Below are 20,989 nucleotides of genomic sequence, written 5' to 3'. Positions count from 1 at the left end.
GTGTTAGGTAATTGGGTCTAAACACATGTCTTAATTAGAGATTGTGTTTTGTTAGGGAATTATGATGATATCAAGAAAATTTAATGTATTAAATTCCTTTAACATTAAAAGGATTAATTGTATTTGACATACAATATATTGTGAAATGTATTGTATTTTTTGTGTATGATATATTATTTTATACTATCACAAAATGTCTGTAAAGAATTTATATAAAAAACATGTCAAAAATTTACGACATGCAACGGTTGTCAAAAATATTAGACACATAAAAATGCGTGTCATCTTCATTTATGATTGGAACCTGAATGACACTCATTTATGTGTCATCTATACTCATTAATGACATGCAACGTGTGTCATTAAAAACTGATTTTATAGTCGTCATTGAAATGGTAATCGTATTGAATGAATCCCACATAGGAGGATGTGTTAGGGTGTGGGTTTTGATTTCATGGATAAGTGTTTGGGTTTTAATCCGTTGTTATAGTTTATATAAATGTGTAATATAATGAAATAGAAGAAATGGTGCAAAAAAGAATATAGCTACATGTATCTATAGGTTAAAAAATGAATCAAAAAATTTTTTAAAAAAATTTGATCGTTCAATGGTCAAATGACCGTTGTCTTCTCTTACACCGCCGGTCCCTTGTATTGCACCATTGGCATAGGGCGTTATTCCCGCATGGCCACAACATCTAGGACGTGCCACCTAGGCTCCCTCCACGCTGTTTAGACCCATACCGCGTAGGATAATGTATATATATATATATATATATATATATATATATATATATATATATATATATATATGTCTTGCTTAACTATAAAAATTTTTTATAAAAAAAGTTAATTATAAAAAAATTGATTTGTATGTTACTTTTGATTGTACATAAATTTCATATTTTTGCATGCCAAATTTGTTATGATTTGACATGCTTTTTCATTTATGTAAAAGTAATTTTTTATAAATATGAACTCGAAATAAAATTATACATTTGCAGTCAAAGTCCTTACGATATCAACAGCTTAAAAGACAAAAGTCTTTCCATATGCATAGTCAATTTGTTAGGTAAGATGATGTTGTAAGCATAGGAATGGGTATATAAATGTCACATGATTTTAAGAACAATTGAAGTTGATCTACTGGATCATTTACTGGACATAATATGGCTCAGGTAATGTTTCCATATTTTGTTGCATATGCCACTGTCTTTCCAACTTTTATCATTTATTTTCCCTCCGAATAATTGTTTTTTGTTCATGCACAAACACAGGAGATAAAGGTGAAAGTTAACATGCATAGTCAAAAATGCAGGAAGGATGTAATGAAGACAGTCACTAAACTATCCGGTGTTAATGAGGTATCGGTAGATTTAGCCAAGGAGATGTTAGTTGTGATTGGAGATGTTGATCCCGTTTCCATCGCAACTTGTTTGAGGAAGAAACAATGGGTGGCTAATATTGTAAGTGTTGGACCTTATAAAAAGAAGGAGAAGGAAGCCGATAAACCGATTGGTTTTCCTATAATGTATTATAACAATCCATGTCAAAATGGATATGGACAATTTGTGTATGGGCATCCACCATCCCATGATGGTGGAGGATGCAACATTCTTTAGAATGATGCACAAGCTATATATTGTACAAGACCAAATTCTAAACATCATACCAAACTTTTAGAAGCAATTCTCTATTTATTATGTTTAGTCTAATCAGTTAATGATCTCGAATGATTTCAAATGGTATATGTATGTTGTAATCTTTTTAGCAAACTTCCTAAATGATACCGGTTAAATGATTTTGATTACATACTTCTGAGGTTAAACCAAAATAATTATAATGATCTTGATGTTAGTATAAGTCGAATGCAAGTGCTCATCATTAATTAAGTGAAGTTTGCCTAGCAACCGTCCAATATTATATATATATATATATATATATATATATATATATATATATATATATATATATATATATATATATATATATATCAACAGTGGGTATAAGAAATTAAGAATGAGGTGGATTCAAGAGTCATTAGTTGACTATGTAAATAGTTCAAGCAATTGGGTCTTAAACAATTGAGTTGGTTAGGAGTCCTCTTTATATGTAAGAGCGATTTGGTAATCAATCAACTACTTGACTTCAACTTATCATAGAATGAATGTCCTTGATTTCAGAAAGTGTTCGGTGACTAAAAATTTTGAAATACATTTGTTTTGTAAAGGATAATTTCTTTATTTGAAAACTAAACCATCTTCTGAATATCGTTTAACATTACCTGGATTAGCGAGATAAGATATATGTTAGGAAGTAATGAGGATAAAACCAGAAGCCAAAAGCACACAAGTCACAATATTTACAAAGTTCGGTCAAGATGACCTACGTCCAGAGGCAGGAAGGGAGTATTCTTTCTTTATGATTTCTCAAACAGAGTTTACAAATATAATTCAATAGAGATTCACATACGCATTATAATTCAAGACACTTTCAAATGACTAGCATACATCCATATTTATAGACTAGGAATCATACCTAAAACCCCAATGGGTCAAACCCATTGATCCATAGGTCCACGAAAGTTGTCAACCAATCACATTCCATCAAGCAGTAGCTTCTAGAACCTTCATGCTTGAGATACATCACATGAACATGAGCACCACATATGATGGAGCATCATCAGGCATAATTGAGCATCATGATGCACATGTGGTGACGAGGGAGCGCGTAGGTGCCCTCTGTGTTTATAATTTTTTTCTTGAACACTAATTTTAGGGCATGCAAAAATGTGTGTCATCTATCCTTCAAATTTTGGAAATATGACATTATTTTTAGGACATGCAATAAATGTGTATCGTAAATCAGTATGTGTCATTGTCTGCGTGTCATTAAATGGCTGTTTTCTAATAGTGCCCCAAGGAAGTTTTCGTACCGGGAGCCCAAAGTGGAGAATATTTCGATACATTCTAGAGGGGGATGTTACCAATTGTGTCAGAGTTGGGGCACGAGTCGATGTGTTCGACAAGGAAGTCGAACCCTAAAATGGGCGGTGAAGGTGGCTTGCACTTGATCCCATATCGGCTGGGAAGGAGAACTAAACATTCCTTAAGTGGGGGTGTGGATACCTTCTCTGTCCCAAAATGTTTTAAAGGCACGAGGGAAACAGATCCCATAAGACCTCTACAATTAAGCGTTCCCGGACGAGAGCAATTCACGGATGGGTGACCCCCTAGGAAGTTTTCGTGTCGGGAGCCCAAAGTGGGAAATATTGTGATATGTGCCAGAGAGGGATGTTACATGACCAAAAGTCAATAATGTTCGGAAGTCAACGGTCGAAGTCAACCTCAGCAAACCTCCACGTCGTAGCTACTCATAGGCTACGCCGCAACAGCTTCTTGAAAAAACAGTCCAACAAACACCAGTCGCCATGTCGTGACAAGTAGACTGCCACGTCGTGGAAACTGGGTTTTTGCAACCTCATAGATTAACATCTCAGTTCGTTAATCCACCCATTCAAACACTCCAGAAGGCTTTCTAACTTCTAAAACAACATAAAAATTGATGCCTTTTAGTGATGCATGACCAATGCAATTATAGCACTCAAGTTAGGTCGAAAATGAAGAAATAACACCAAGATCTCTTGCATGGAGCTCAATACACCAAAAAACTTCAGATTTGGAACATATATCCACCAAGAGACCTCAATGATCTATACAGTTTCTAACTTTATGGAATCCATGAACTCAAATCAACCCACACATTGAGAAAAATGGGTAGAAACCTATATCTAACATGATATAATGAGAAAGGTAACATCATGAGGACTTACAAAATTCCAGAGATAGCACAAGATGATGAGGGGGAGGTTTTCTTGCTTGGACAAAGAACCAAGTAGACCTTCTTCTTCTTCAAAGCATCAAAACACTACCAAAAGCTTTGCAAATCAATAATGGAGGTTAGGTTTTCCTTGAGGGTGAAAGGGAGGTGATGGAGGATGAGGATGTGCAAACCCTAGCCATCACATCCCTTAAAAAAGGCTAAAAACCCAAAAGACAGTTGCCATGTCGTGGCCGAGCCTCCGCCACGTCGTGGTGGACAAAAATGATGCACGTTTCTCCGGTCATGGCCACGTCGTGGTGATTCCTTCTCTAAGTCGTGGCCTTCACAAAATTAAAATTGTGTGCTTTCATAAGAATTAGAGCAAGTCTACCAAAACTAGATGTTACACCGAATGTTGTCTTTGACATTGTGAAGAAGAATTTTGCTATTTTTGTTCGAATATTAACCCATTTTCTAAAGGCCTAGATTTCCCATTCCAATATAAAATGTTTGATGACATTTTCCACTCTATGATGGACGTAGAAAATCAATGTTAGGGACTTTGAAATGAGTCAAAATATCAATTATCACTTAGACAATCTAGTATAACACATAAATGAAAAAGAAAAGTGGGTGGTTGAAACTTGGAAATATGTAACACCTATTCCAGGTATCATTTAATTTATCGAATTTTTAGGGTTTTGTGCTTGGACTCGGCGAGTTGGGAAGCTCCAAATCGTCGAGTACAGTCATTTATGAGGACGCGAGATTCAGATCCTACTCGACGAGTCGGAAGGCCCCAACTCGACGAGTAGGCACTGTAACGAGAAACCCTAATTTTTAGGGGTTTGTACCCAATTTAAAGAACTTATGGCTCATTTACATCCTCTTTCGTCGTTCCTACAACCAGATAAACCCTAATTTGAGCCTTGCACCTTCTTGAGAGAGAAAGAGAGCTTTTGAGAGTGATTTTGCGGTGATTGTGAAGATTTTGGAGCTTGAAGCAGAAGGAGCAAAGAGGGAAGCAATATATCTGACATCCACCCTGTATTGGTGACCATATTGAGGTATAAAGTCACTATCTTGACCTTTAGTTGCTTAGATCTCTTTTCTTGGATGTAAATGGTCACTTTTGGTGCCAAAAAGGTGTCATCTTTGGATCTGGACTTGTCACAAGGATATGGTTCCAGATCTGGACCCCTCTAGGTCTTCAATGACATAAAGTTTCTCACTTTATTTAGCTTAGGCCCTTTCCATGCATTAAGACCTTGTAGGAACCTTAGTTTTTGTGTTTTAGCCTTGTGAGGCCTTGCATGCACGTAAAGTTTGCAACTTTACGTGGTAACTACACTAGGAGAACTTGGATCTAAAGTTTAGGACCTTGGATCTCAATGGAAAGGACTGAACACAAAAAGGACTAAAGGAACTCGTCGAGTCCCTTAGAGAACTCGACGAGTCGAGTAGGGTTTTCCCGTTTTCGAGATTCCGAGTGATTTTTGTGAAGGAAAAAAGTCTCTTTTTGACCTAGGTCAAAAAGAGACTTTTTTGGGGTTTTCGGTCTGCATGGGTTTTCGGTCTTCTAGACATTGAGGAACTCGACGAGTTACTTGGTAACTCGGCGAGTTGAAGAGTTACTCGGGTAACTCGACGAGTTGTTGGATGCACTCGACGAGTTGAGGTCAACATTGAATATTGACCTTGTCTTTGACCAGGGTTGACTAGGCTTGAGTTTGAGGATAATAATGGTAATTTTGGATTGTGACAAGTCAATTACATGATGATTATATGATGTTGAGTTGGAGCAGCACGTGGGATTTATCAGATCTTAGCTTGTTAGTTCAACATTCACGAGAGGTGAGTCTCCTCACCATACCAATGGGTCTAAGACACCAAGGTCGGCCCATTTTGTGATATGTGGTACACTCATTGTTGTAGAGATATGTGGTATGATAGTTAGTTATGCTTTGTGTTATCTAGCTATGTATGTGATACTTGCAGGGAAGACCATGGGGGAGCCCATGGCACTTGGATGTAAGACCATGTGGGGGATCCCATGGCTTTCCAAGTAAAGACCATGGGAGGAGCCCATGACACTTGGATGTAAGACCATGTAGGGGAGCCCATGGCTTTCCATCTAAAGACCATGGGGGGAGCCCATGTCACTTAGGTGTAAGACCATGTGGGGGAGCCCATGACATCCTGGAGTATGACCTTGGGAGGAGCCCACGACATCCTTGTATGTTTGTATGCATGGATTATGTGGTATATGTAGCTGTTGTAGCTAATATGATATGTGTTTATGTGGATTGTGTGTAGGGTATGCTCTGGGGAACTCACTAAGCATTAGCTTATAGTTTGTTGATTTGTTTCATATACTTCTAAGCCTAAGGTCAAGGGCAAGGCTTGATGGCGCGGCGTGCACTCTCCGGCATTTGTTTTGATGGGACACTCTGATGTTTTAAATAAAATGTTAATGTTATGAATTTTGAAAACAATGGTTAATGTTACTTCATGTTTTATGGGAATGTTTGGCTAAATAAAAATGAAAAAAAATATTTGAAAATTTTGGTTCATTACAAGTTGGTATCAGAGCCTTGGTTCGAGGGATCCAGGCATACTCTCGGGTGTGTCAGGACTCAAACTAAGGAAATGGTAAAATTGTTCTCAAAAATAGAAGTTAAAAACTTCTTAAACTGGAAAAGAGGAGAGTGCAATGCGCGTGATCGGCCGAGCCAAGTAAGTAGTTCCCCAATATGTTAGCCATGTTATACTGATATGTGAGTTATGATAATCGTATGAGTCTTGCTATGTGTATGCTTTCAAAATTGTATACCGTTAGGGTCTTATAGCCTCAGAATGATTGATTTGGCCTTATTTCCTGTTCCTTGTCTGGTTGTGGTCTTAAGGTAGAGTCTATTATTCGAAAGTCTATTTGATCATGTTCTATGTATAATTTTCATGCACAAGGCAACCTGTTATGATTGAGTTCTTGTTTGATATGGATGGAGGGAATCTTAGGTTAGCCTAGGATTTGAGCTATGCGGTAGTTGTGGGATATGATTTGCTTTGGGACTAATTAGAGTTATCAGGTAGGACCTTGGGGAAGGTACACGTAGGTGTGGAAGGTAGTATTGGGCCCGTACTACTGAAAGCACAGGACCTGTATGTTACACCCCCAAACCGGAACGACATAAACGTTCAGGGGTGGATGACGTCATGTACAGTATCACAATAATTGTATAATAGTAATCAAGGCAAACACAACCATTGTATTGATATTATATAGTTTACATTGTGTTTATATCATTGTTTGTATAACACCAAAAAATGTATAGCAAAAACTATAAGACGTGACGCTATGCTCCGTCTTCTCAAAAACCTGCAAGTGTACCTATCTACTGGTTTCCTGAGAATACAAGTTATTTTGAAAGTGTATCAACATTTAAGTTGGTGAGTTCATAAGTACTTTATAAGAAAAGGTATGTTCTTTGTTCTTTGAAAATATTAGTGTGTTCCTCCAGAAAATCCTATATTTCCTGTTGTAAATGTATTGTAGTCTTAATATCCAAAGACCAAAACGTGTAAATGTTATTGTACTCTGAAATAGTATGATGTAGTCTTAACCCATATAAAACCATGAAATAAATGTTTCCTGAAATACAAGTTTCTATGTTAGAAAATAGTGTATTGTACTTGTATGTAGTAGTATGACCCATATATGTTCCGCCTATGACCACTTAGTGTATACAAGTTATATATAACCAAGATCAAACGGACAGTCGATTGTGTGGTTCTGTCCTAAGCCCACAACCAAACAAGGAACATGAAATGAGGCGGAAATGACACATTCCACTGCCTATCGGATATCATTTATGTATAACTCTGATGTATAAACTAAGAAATCATAGAATTAGCAATAAGACTCATGTATGTCTTTCTAGTTCGAATGTATGTTCCTGTATTCACCAATTATACTGTAAAGTCTTGTTTGGTAGTTTTATTATTAAATAAAAATATGTATTGTTGTTTATGTATTCATACACTAATCGTATTGTTACTACCAAATTGTGAGATTTTATAACCATGCTTGATAACCTAGGAAGGCCTGATACGACGTTCTTCATGCGTCGGAATAGTTATGACATTTGTCACCCCAGGCCTGTCGGCCTAACTGTAGCTAGCAGTTTAGGTGCGAGATTGTCAGTCCCGTATAGATCTATACACAAATTCACGCTCTCCCTCCAGGAGACTCTGGTTATAAAATCAGGGCTTTCGTTGGCACTTAGATAAGTACGTGAAGGTATGTCTCACAAAGCTATATTGACGATTACATGTAGAATAATGAAAAGCCATTTAGTAATGATAATCGTATGTATTACCCTTTTCATACTAAAAACCTTGTACGTATGTTCCATAAACTATGCCTATTATAGTTTATATGTATGTTTCGTATGTAATGAAAACCTTTGCAATGTAACATTTTGTATAAATAGTAATGAAATATTTGAGAAATATACCCTTTTGCTCAACTTGTTACAAAAGGGTTAAAGTCTTATTTAAATAAATTTATACTCATATATATATTAGGCATATATAATTTAAACTGAAAAGGTAGTCGGACAAGTGATTCTTCCTTAAGCCCACAACCAAACAAGGAACAGGAGTTAAGGTGGAAACACCAGTCCTAAACCTGTTAAATCTTAATTATATATATATATATATATATATATATATATATATATATATATATATATATATACATATATATATAGTGAAAAACAAAAGTTGAAATAATTTAAGCAGTATGAAATAGTTTAAAATAGTTTAAATGTTAACACAAGATTTCTTCCGTTTTACTTGTATCCCCCCCTAAAAACATTGAAAAATAGTGAAAACTTATGGGTATGAACTCACCTCGAAGGTAAGTTCGTGTTTGGATGCGAAGTGGTAGCGATGATCCTCGGGTTAGAATCTGTGTGCGTAGTCATGTCCTAATAAGAATTATACACGATATCGTATTTAAATTAATAAGATATTAATTTAAATAACTTAAATAATAAATTAAGTGTTAGACAACACTTAATTATGTAAGGAAATTACTTACAAAAAGTGTTAGGAATTAATTGAGGGGGTTTCTTGGCGTTTTCGGTGTTCGTGGGGTTTTTTGGTGTGCTAGGTGTTTCGGTGTACTTGAAGATTTGAAGATTGTTCTTGGTGTTCTTGGTGAATTTATGAGGATTTGAAGGTGGGATGATGATTTCGGTTGAAGATTTGAAGGTCTTCGGATGATTCTTGAGAGAAAATGGGAGTGTCTACAGTTTGGAAAGTTGAGAAATGAATTGTGTTCACGGTTGAACATGTATATATAGAAGAGGTTTTCGGTCTAAGATCCACCGAAATCAAGGAAATTTCGGTCTAAATCCCACCGAGAACAAGGCTGTTTTCGGTCCTTAAGGTTTAACCGAGGATGAGTTTTTGGTCAACAAAAGAGATTTCGGTGAGGATTTGCGGTCCGAAGGTGGGACCTTGTGAGGGTGTTTGGTGGGGATGATTTCGGTTCGCATGAATTCATTTTTGGTGATTTTGGCCAAGGTGTTTTTAAATCCCAAATACTTAAAACACTTATATAATAAAATAATTTCCATATATTAAACCATATTTAAGCCTTATCAATTTAATAAATTAACAATTTGACTTTTATTTAGCAAGTTTGACTTTTGTTGACTTTTATTGACTTGAAAAATAACGAGTTGTTACATTACCCCCCCCCCCCACGTTAGAGGGACTTTCGTCCCGAAATTTGATCTAGAGTGGGACCTTAAGGGTTGGGGAAAGTGGCGTGGGTTTGGTTTACTTGTCTACGTTCATCCGAATGGTAGCTTGTCCACTCGTAGTATTGGGCAGCTTCGTCCTAAAGCTCATGGTAGGACTCATACTTGGTTCACCTATCATTACCTCGTGTATACAAGTCGTATATAATTAAGATTGAAAAGGTTGTCGGATGGGTGACTCTTCCCCATGTCCATAAATAGATAAGGAACAGGAGGTAGGGTGGAATCACACATCCTAAGTCGTAAAATCTTAATTATATACCACTCTCATGTGTACACCTAGTAGTGACAGGTTATCCGCTTGGGTCCTTAGTCTCTATTCTTGAGCTTGACATGCTGTACGAGTGGTCTTCCTATGAGGTCTGCTGGGAATACTTTGGGAAGGTTACAGACTTCCGAAACATCCTCGATGTTTTTCGCCTTAAGCTTCTTGTCTACGGAGTGGGTTAGGAAGGCGTAGTACCCCTCGCGTGGGTACTTCTGAGTTTTGGAGAGAGAGACGATACGGGGGTTTTTGTCGGGTTTGTCGTTATAGATTGAGAGGATTTCGTTAGTCGGTCAGTTAAGGTGAAGGGTCTTTCGAAGCACATGAAATTGGTATGGTGAGGACCAAGCCAATCCATGTCAAATGACGACGTAGGAACTTCTTATGGTAACATGTGTTAAGTCGATTTTGAAGGAGTGTTTGTTTTAGAGCGATGGTGTATTTTATGCATATGTCTTTAGTGCTTTTCGTTCTATCCTTATTGTTATTACTGCGAATATTTTAGTACCGCATTTAGCGAGTACAGGCAGTAAGAGTGCTCCGATATATAGTGATAAAATCTTGTAGTATGATCCCTACCAAGTCCTTCTATAATCGCTTAGTGCATACAAGTCGTATATAATTAAGATTGAGAAGACAGTCGACTGAGTGACTCTGCCCTAAATCCATAACCAGACAAGGAACGGGAAATAAGGCGAAATCACTCACTTTAAGCCTATAGAATCTTAATTATATATGACCCTAATGTTTACACTAAGCCATCATAGATCACCTGCCAGGATCCTTAGTTTTTATATGAACGATGCGGTTTATTCGGATGATGGAGCAATTTATGATTATGATTTAACTGCCACCAGTTTTAGTAAAATTTAAGCTTTAAATATTTTTATTGGAAAGTTTTCTATTATTCACAGGCGGTTCCAGGAGAGTCTCTCCTGCGGTGATCATCAGCACCCTTCCATCACCACCAGCATTCCTTGCTCTAGGACAATCTCTCTTGAAGTGTCCTATTTCGCCGCACTCGTAACAAGCCAGGTTTACTCCAATGTCGGAGACTTGGTTGAGGGGTTGTGCGGGTGCCCTATAGAAATGGGCGGTGTGCCCCTTCCTGTTGCAATTTCTGCAATACATCTCCCGGCAAACTCCGGTGTGATGAAAGTTACAGTTGATACACTTCGTAAGGTTTCCAGCGTAACAACTGGCGGGTGCTGGAGTGACAGGGGTTGTGGCAGCATGAACAACAACAATATGTTGTTTCTTCAAGGGCTCTTGTGTTGGCTATCCCTTTTTCTTTCTCCCGGACTTTCGCTTATATTCACTCCCTTTGGATGTCTTAGGAACGGGGGCCATCACACCTTGGCAGACTCCATGGTCCACGAGTGTTTGTGCCAGGCGCTTGGCACTGTCGAAAGTAAGTGGATTTGCAGCTATCACGTTTCCTTGGATCTGAGGATATAGTCCCCAGATGTATCTTTCCACTTTCCTACTCTCCGGGTTTACCATCTCGGGGCATAGTGCTACTAGGTCACTAAATCTACTAGTGTAGGCCACTATGTCGGAGCCTATCATGGCAAGGCTCCAAAGCTCTTGTTCCAGCTTTTGTACTTCACCTCTCGGGCAGTACTCTTCCATCATCAGCTCTTTTAGGTTCTCTCAGCCCATTGAGTTAGCCAATGTAAGGATCAGTGAGTTGACATGGCTATTCCACCATGTAAGGGCCCTGTCAGAGAAGGTACAGGCAGCAAACTTTACCTTGCTCTCTTCTGGGCATGAGCAAATCTCAAAAACTGACTCTGTTTTCTCGAACCCATGCATTAGGGCAATGGCTCCCCCACTTCCATTAAAGGATTTGGGTTTGTAGTTGTTGAAGTCTTTGTAGGAACACTCTCTTGGGTGTCTGTGGTTAGATGGGTTAGAACCACTACCCATCCCACGGGTACCACTTGCGTGGATTTGAGTCAGGGCGGCTGTCACTGCGGCTGTTACAGCAGCTTGAAAGACAGCAGGATCGTACTATGGTGGTGGAGGCGGTGGTGGATTTGTTGACGCGTTGTTGTTACGCCTGATATATATACGAGGCGACATCTTTCTGCTATAAGGTTTAAAAGATTAAATGGTGGTAAGTCTTTTAGTAGTGGCTATAAGTCAAGTGTCATTTGAACTTGGTTAACTTAGTTCTGTACGTATTATGTTCCGACCTTTATAGTGTTTTGCAATCAATTCATAACAGAGGTCCATGTAAAATAGACTTATGAATTTTTATTAGTGACCACCCTTAATTAAAATTATGTAACTTGATTTACTAGTATTTGTTGTTAAGAAAAAGGCAATAAGCCTTACACATAGTGTGAGTAGCGTAGTCCATGAATCACTAGGTTATATTAGTTTATTAATTATTAGTGTGACGCATAAGGAGCTCAACCTCCTCACATGATTCGTAAATAGTCTCTCCTACTCTCTGTCCTAGCTATGATTGCCCTAGTTTTAGATGTAAGGATTGGTTTTCTCCTGTCATTCCTATGGTGTTATCGTTCCTATGATTGCCCTAATTTGGACTTAAATGTCCTAGCGAGCTCTCTAGTTTGTTCCTGATAGGGTAAGGTTCTTTAACGATCTCTCAAACGCCTTTCTCTTTGTCTGATCCCTCCTCAGAATCCTCCTCATGAACCCTTTCTGGTTCTTCCTAAACTCCTCTGTTAGATATTGTAATGGGATTATGATGTCTAGATATGTCGTCCGTGCGAGAATAAGAGTGTACAAAGAATCTATGAGATTAATAAAAGTAATTCTATTGAAATTTTTATGGTGATCCTTACCAGGTCCTCCTATAATCATGTAGTGTATATAGATTATATATAACCAAGATCAAATAGACCTTCGAATAAGTGATCATACTCTAAGACCACAACCAAAAAAAGAAAAGGAAGTAGAGCGAAAATCACAAATTCTAAGTCTATAAAATGTTAATTATATATAACCTTAGCGTATACACTCAGTAATTATAGATGTACCAGTAAGGGTCGTTTCGTTTTCACATAATTTATTTATAGCGCCTTAAAATACTCCTATAGTATTTTAAATTTTATGTTTGATTCTAGAGTTTCTTGGTATACAAAATTGATAAGTTTTTATACTTGTTGTTATTGTATAGTATCATAAAATACTCCTAAAGTATTTTAAACTTTATTTTTGGTTCTAGTATTCCTTTGCATGTAGTGTTTGTAAGTTTTAGACTTGTTGCAACACCACAACCATTCCTAGGCATATGCTAATCACCTCTCGGATAAATATAGTTGATCAGGCTATATTCTTCCCAGACCTGATTATATATCTCTAGGCCTACTCGTGTTGTTCAACTTTCTAAATACTTTTTTTTGTTCTTATAATGACACTGTTCTAGTATGTATAAATGTATGTATACTTTTATAAAAATATTGTTATATTTTAAAAGTATAATTCTTGGTCAGAGTGTTTTAGTCCCATTGTATTTATAGTTGTATATCTTATATAGGTTGATATACTTAGTTCACTATAAACAATGCTCTGATACCAATCTGTCACACCCCCAAACCGGAACGGCGGAAACGTTCAGGGGTGGATGACGTCATGTATAGTATCACAACAATTGTAAAATAGTAGTCAAAGCAAACACAACCATTGTATTGATAATATAAAGTTTACATTGTGTTTATATCATTGTTTCTATAACACCAAAAATGTATTGCAAAAACTATAAGACGTGACGCTATTCTCCGTCTTCTTAAAAACCTGCAAGTGTACCTGTCTACTGGTTTCCTGAGAATACAAGTGATTTTGAAAGTGTATCAACATTTAAGTTAGTGAGTTCATAAGTATTTATAAGAAAAGGTATGTTCTTTGTTCTTTGAAAATGTTAGTGTGTTCCTCCAGAAAATCCTATATTTTCTGTTGTAAATGTATTGTAGTCTTAATATCCAAAGACCAAAACGTGTAAACGTTATTGTACTCTGAAATAGTATGATGTAGTTTTAACCCACATAAAACCATGAAATAAATGTTTCCTGAAATGGAAGTTTATAGGTTAGAAAATAGTGTATTGTACTTGTATGCAGTAGTATGACCCATATATGTTCCGCCTATGACCAATTAGTGTATACAAGTTATATATAACCAAGATCAGACGGATAGTCGATTGTGTGGTTCTTCCCTAAGCCTACAACCAAACAAGGAACAGGAAATGAGGCGGAAATCACAAATTCCACTACCTATCGGATATCATTTATGTATAACTCTGATGTATAAACTAAGAAATCATAGAATTAGCAATAAAACTCTTGTATGTCTTTCTAGTTCGAATGTATGTTCCTGTATTCACCAATTATACTGTAAAGTCTTGTTTCGTAGTTTTATTATTAAATAAAACTATGTACTATTGTTTATGTATTCATACACTAATCGTATTGTTAATACCAAATTGTGAGTTTTTATAACCATGCTTGATGACCTAGGAAGGCCTGATACGACGTTCTTCAGGCGTCGGAATAGTTATGACATTTGTCACCCCAGGCCTGCCGGCCTAACTGTAGCTAACATTTTAGGTGCGGGATTGTCAGTCCCGTATAGATCTATACACAAATTCATGCTCTCCCTCCAGGAGACTCTGGTTATAAAATCAAGGCTTTCGTTGGCACTTAGATAAGTACGTAAAGGTATGTCTCACAAAGTTATATTGACGATTACGTGTACAATAATGAAAAGCCATTTAGTAATGATAATCGTATGTATTACCCTTTTCATAGTAAAAACCTTGTATGTATGTTCCATAAACTATACCTATTATCGTTTATATGTATGTTCCGTATGTAATGAAAACCTTTGCAATGTAACATTTTGTATAAACAGTAATGAAATATTTGAGAAAGATACCCTTTTGCTCAACATGTTACAAAAGGGTTAAAGTCTTATTTTAATAAATTTTATACATACATATATATATATATATATATATATATATATATATATATATATATATATATATATATATATTAGGCATATATAATTTAAATTGAAATGGCAGTCGGACAAGTGATTCTTCCTTAAGCCCACAAACAAACAAGGAACAAGAGTTAAGTCGGAAACACGAGTCCTAAACCTGTTAAATCTTAATTACATATATATATATATATATATATATATATATATATATATCAAGGTTGTAAAAATCGATTGACGTTAGCTAGTCGGTGGACTGGGGTTAAGGGTTTAATCGGCTAGGCGGGGATTAATCGGAGACCATTAATTGCTAATTTATTGAATTTTTAAAAATTAAATATGACTAATATCATATAAAAGTTAATAAATACCACTAATATCATAACAAAATAGGCTAATATAATTAATAAAAGACTAATACCACCTTAAATAGTTTATATTGAGATATAACTTCTTCAAAGTGTTAAAATTTCATCGGGTTCTACTGCTTCACTCATTGTGTATGCAGGGATTAATCGCTAGGCGCTCTCTAATCGGTCAGGTAGCGCCTAGGGATTAATCGGAGATTAATCGGGACCTAGTCGGGATTTTTACAACACTGATATATATATATATATATATATATATATATATATATATATATATATATATATATATATATATATTGTGAAAAACAAAAGTTGAAATAATTTAAGCAATATGAAATAGTTTAAAATAGTTTAAATGTTAACACAAGATTTCTTGCGTTTTACTTGTATCCCCCCCCCCCCCCCCCGCCCCCCCTAAAAAAATTGAAAAATAGTGAAAACATAGGGGTGTGAACTCACCTCGAAGGTAAGTTCGTGTTTGGATGCGAAGTGGTAGCGATGATCCTCGGGTTAGAATCTGTGTGTGTAGTCGTGTCCTAATAATAATTATACACGATATCGTATTTAAATTAATAACATTTTAATTTAAATAATTTAAATTGTAAATTAAGTGTTAGACAACACTTAATTATGTAAGGAAATTACTTACAAAAAGTGTTACGAATTAATTGAGGGGGTTTCTTGGCGTTTTCGGTGTTCCTGGGGTTTTTCGGTGTGCTAGGTGTTTTCGGTGTGCTAGGTGTTTTTGGTGTGCTTGAAGATTTGAAGATTATTCTTGGTGTTCTTGGTGAATTTATGAAGATTTGAAGGTGGGATGATGATTTCGGTTGAAGATTTGAAGGTCTTCCGATGATACTTGAGAGCAAATGGGAGTGTATACGGTTTGGAAAGTTGATAAATGAATTGTCTTCACGGTTGAACATGTATATATAGAAGAAGTTTTCGGTCTAAGATCCATCGGAATCAAGGTCATTTCGGTCTAAATCCCACCGAGAACAAGGCTGTTTTCGGTCCTTAAGGTTCAACCGAGGATGAGTTTTTGGTCAACAAAAGATATTTCGGTGAGGGTTTGCGGTCCGAAGGTGGGACCTTGCGATGGTTTTCGGTGGGGATGATTTCCGATCGCATGAATTCATTTTTGGTGATTTCGGCCAAGGTGTTTTTAAATCCCAAATATTTAAAACACTTATATAATAAAATAATTTCCATATATAAAACCATATTTAAGCCTTATCAATTTAATAAATTAACAATTTGACTTTTATTTAGCAAGTTTGACTTTTATTGACTTGAAGATAACGGGTTGTTACACTGTACCCAAACCAATATTAGACTTGGAAGCTCTAAGGAGGACCGGTGTGGGAGGATCCCCTCTATAGACATCCTGATCATTATGTTTTATGGTATTGCAGAGCAGTATGGTGGTGACACGATTTAGAGCAGGGGGATCAGGATCGGGATCTGGATCTGGGTCGGGTGATGGTACCGAGGCTACGAGGGGCATCCCTTACGCTACCCCGGTTATCTTTGAGACGTTCAAGGAGGGTATGATGGAGATCATAGAGGAGAGGCTCAGGGCATTCAGAGCCGAGATTACTGAGGGCCAGGTCGGGGCCCGAACTCCCTCGTTCCGGGAGTTCAAGGCGTGCGAGGCGCCGGAGTTTTTCGAGGTCAGGGACCCCATTGTTAGCCGATGCTGGGTGGCGGACATAGAGAACACCCAGCGCACGAGTTCATGCCCTGATGTGGCGAAGGTGGGGTTCGCTTCATGTATGCTGAGGGATCAGGCCCGGGATTAGTGGGGAGAGGTGACAAGTCAGGTAGGAGAAGCCGGTGTGGCTGAGATGACATGGGCTGAGTTTGTTAGGCGATTTGACTTGGAGTTTGCACCACCTATCGAGGTGCAACGACTGGTGAGGGAGTTTCATGAGCTCCAGCAGACCACCGAGATTGTGGCGGAGATCGCCGCCAAGTTTCGAGAACGGGCATTGTTGATTCCACAATATGCTACCGATGAGGACATGAGGAGGACGAGGTATCATTCCATGCTGAGGGATGATATCCAGGAGTTTGTGAGTTTTATAGGGTTCAAAAACCCAAATGAGATGGTGGAGAAGGCCCGTGAGCGGGAGATGGAGTAGGACTTCCGCACAAAGCGGAAGCCGGAGCAGGCACAAACAGCAGTAGATCAGGCTAAAAACCCTAATACCTTAGATTCTTCTAGTAGGGACCAGCAGGGCCGTGGCCGGTGTGCCAAGTGCGATAAATTGCACAGTGGGGCTTGTCGGATAGCGGGCTCGGGATGTTATACATGTGGCCAGCCGGGTCACCTGAGCAGGGATTGCCACACGAAGGGCTTGATTTGTTTTCACGGCAACCAGACCGGTCACAAACGGGCTGATTGTCCGAGGTTGGAGGAAGGGGGAAGAGCAGTGGCGGCGCCTGCACCCATCATGATGAGGATCACCGATGGCCTCCCTGCAAAGGCGGATACTCCAGCGGTGAAGAGTGGCGTGTTTCAGTTGATCACCGAGGAGGCTCGGGCAGCGCCAGACGTTGTGGCTGGTACGTATTTTATTATCCTATTCTATACTTATTGCATTGCTTATGTGTATATTGTGCTTATGTATAGGGACCTTCTTGGTCAATGGTATGTCTGCCCACGTTTTGTTCGATTTGGGAAACGTTCAGGGGTGGATGACGTCATGTATAGTATCACAACAATTGTAAAATAGTAGTCAAAGCAAACACAACCATTGTATTGATAATATAAAGTTTACATTGTGTTTATATCATTGTTTCTATAACACCAAAAATGTATTGCAAAAACTATAAGACGTGACGCTATTCTCCGTCTTCTTAAAAACCTGCAAGTGTACCTGTCTACTGGTTTCCTGAGAATACAAGTGATTTTGAAAGTGTATCAACATTTAAGTTAGTGAGTTCATAAGTATTTATAAGAAAAGGTATGTTCTTTGTTCTTTGAAAATGTTAGTGTGTTCCTCCAGAAAATCCTATATTTTCTGTTGTAAATGTATTGTAGTCTTAATATCCAAAGACCAAAACGTGTAAACGTTATTGTACTCTGAAATAGTATGATGTAGTTTTAACCCACATAAAACCATGAAATAAATGTTTCCTGAAATGGAAGTTTATAGGTTAGAAAATAGTGTATTGTACTTGTATGCAGTAGTATGACCCATATATGTTCCGCCTATGACCAATTAGTGTATACAAGTTATATATAACCAAGATCAGACGGATAGTCGATTGTGTGGTTCTTCCCTAAGCCTACAACCAAACAAGGAACAGGAAATGAGGCGGAAATCACAAATTCCACTACCTATCGGATATCATTTATGTATAACTCTGATGTATAAACTAAGAAATCATAGAATTAGCAATAAAACTCTTGTATGTCTTTCTAGTTCGAATGTATGTTCCTGTATTCACCAATTATACTGTAAAGTCTTGTTTCGTAGTTTTATTATTAAATAAAACTATGTACTATTGTTTATGTATTCATACACTAATCGTATTGTTAATACCAAATTGTGAGTTTTTATAACCATGCTTGATGACCTAGGAAGGCCTGATACGACGTTCTTCAGGCGTCGGAATAGTTATGACATTTGTCACCCCAGGCCTGCCGGCCTAACTGTAGCTAACATTTTAGGTGCGGGATTGTCAGTCCCGTATAGATCTATACACAAATTCATGCTCTCCCTCCAGGAGACTCTGGTTATAAAATCAAGGCTTTCGTTGGCACTTAGATAAGTACGTAAAGGTATGTCTCACAAAGTTATATTGACGATTACGTGTACAATAATGAAAAGCCATTTAGTAATGATAATCGTATGTATTACCCTTTTCATAGTAAAAACCTTGTATGTATGTTCCATAAACTATACCTATTATCGTTTATATGTATGTTCCGTATGTAATGAAAACCTTTGCAATGTAACATTTTGTATAAACAGTAATGAAATATTTGAGAAAGATACCCTTTTGCTCAACATGTTACAAAAGGGTTAAAGTCTTATTTTAATAAATTTTATACATACATATATATATATATATATATATATATATATATATATATATATATATATATATATATTAGGCATATATAATTTAAATTGAAATGGCAGTCGGACAAGTGATTCTTCCTTAAGCCCACAAACAAACAAGGAACAAGAGTTAAGTCGGAAACACGAGTCCTAAACCTGTTAAATCTTAATTACATATATATATATATATATATATATATATATATATATATATATATATATATATATATATATCAAGGTTGTAAAAATCGATTGACGTTAGCTAGTCGGTGTACTGGGGTTAAGGGTTTAATCGGCTAGGCGGGGATTAATCGGAGACCATTAATTGCTAATTTATTGAATTTTTAAAAATTAAATATGACTAATATCATATAAAAGTTAATAAATACCACTAATATCATAACAAAATAGGCTAATATAATTAATAAAAGACTAATACCACCTTAAATAGTTTATATTGAGATATAACTTCTTCAAAGTGTTAAAATTTCATCGGGTTCTACTGCTTCACTCATTGTGTATGCAGGGATTAATCGCTAGGCGCTCTCTAATCGGTCAGGTAGCGCCTAGGGATTAATCGGAGATTAATCGGGACCTAGTCGGGATTTTTACAACACTGATATATATATATATATATATATATATATATATATATATATATATATATATATATATATATATATATATATATTGTGAAAAACAAAAGTTGAAATAATTTAAGCAATATGAAATAGTTTAAAATAGTTTAAATGTTAACACAAGATTTCTTGCGTTTTACTTGTATCCCCCCCCCCCCCCGCCCCCCCTAAAAAAATTGAAAAATAGTGAAAACATAGGGGTGTGAACTCACCTCGAAGGTAAGTTCGTGTTTGGATGCGAAGTGGTAGCGATGATCCTCGGGTTAGAATCTGTGTGTGTAGTCGTGTCCTAATAATAATTATACACGATATCGTATTTAAATTAATAACATTTTAATTTAAATAATTTAAATTGTAAATTAAGTGTTAGACAACACTTAATTATGTAAGGAAATTACTTACAAAAAGTGTTACGAATTAATTGAGGGGGTTTCTTGGCGTTTTCGGTGTTCCTGGGGTTTTTCGGTGTGCTAGGTGTTTTCGGTGTGCTAGGTGTTTTTGGTGTGCTTGAAGATTTGAAGATTATTCTTGGTGTTCTTGGTGAATTTATGAAGATTTGAAGGTGGGATGATGATTTCGGTTGAAGATTTGAAGGTCTTCCGATGATACTTGAGAGCAAATGGGAGTGTATACGGTTTGGAAAGTTGATAAATGAATTGTCTTCACGGTTGAACATGTATATATAGAAGAAGTTTTCGGTCTAAGATCCATCGGAATCAAGGTCATTTCGGTCTAAATCCCACCGAGAACAAGGCTGTTTTCGGTCCTTAAGGTTCAACCGAGGATGAGTTTTTGGTCAACAAAAGATATTTCGGTGAGGGTTTGCGGTCCGAAGGTGGGACCTTGCGATGGTTTTCGGTGGGGATGATTTCCGATCGCATGAATTCATTTTTGGTGATTTCGGCCAAGGTGTTTTTAAATCCCAAATATTTAAAACACTTATATAATAAAATAATTTCCATATATAAAACCATATTTAAGCCTTATCAATTTAATAAATTAACAATTTGACTTTTATTTAGCA

The 20,989-nt window shown here is 36.9% G+C and overlaps 1 protein-coding gene across 1 annotated transcript; it reads left to right on the top strand.

Moving 5' to 3' along the window:
• The first annotated feature begins 1,149 nt into the window (after positions 1–1,149).
• Positions 1,150–1,812, top strand: LOC145141133 (heavy metal-associated isoprenylated plant protein 2-like). Its single transcript, XM_079074475.1, has 2 exons — positions 1,150–1,178; positions 1,278–1,812. Exons 1-2 carry the CDS (start codon positions 1,170–1,172, stop codon positions 1,620–1,622), a joined length of 354 nt encoding a protein of 117 aa, XP_078930601.1. The 5' UTR covers positions 1,150–1,169; the 3' UTR covers positions 1,623–1,812.
• Positions 1,813–20,989: the final 19,177 nt, after the last annotated feature.

The sequence above is a fragment of the Lactuca virosa genome, chromosome 9 (genome assembly GCF_052849685.1).
Source record: "Lactuca virosa cultivar CGN04683 chromosome 9, Lactuca_virosa_CGN04683_v6, whole genome shotgun sequence".
Lineage (NCBI taxonomy): Eukaryota > Viridiplantae > Streptophyta > Magnoliopsida > Asterales > Asteraceae > Lactuca > Lactuca virosa.
The sequence above is the reverse complement of the archived record's forward strand: the minus strand, read 5'-3'. Positions and strand labels throughout refer to the sequence as shown.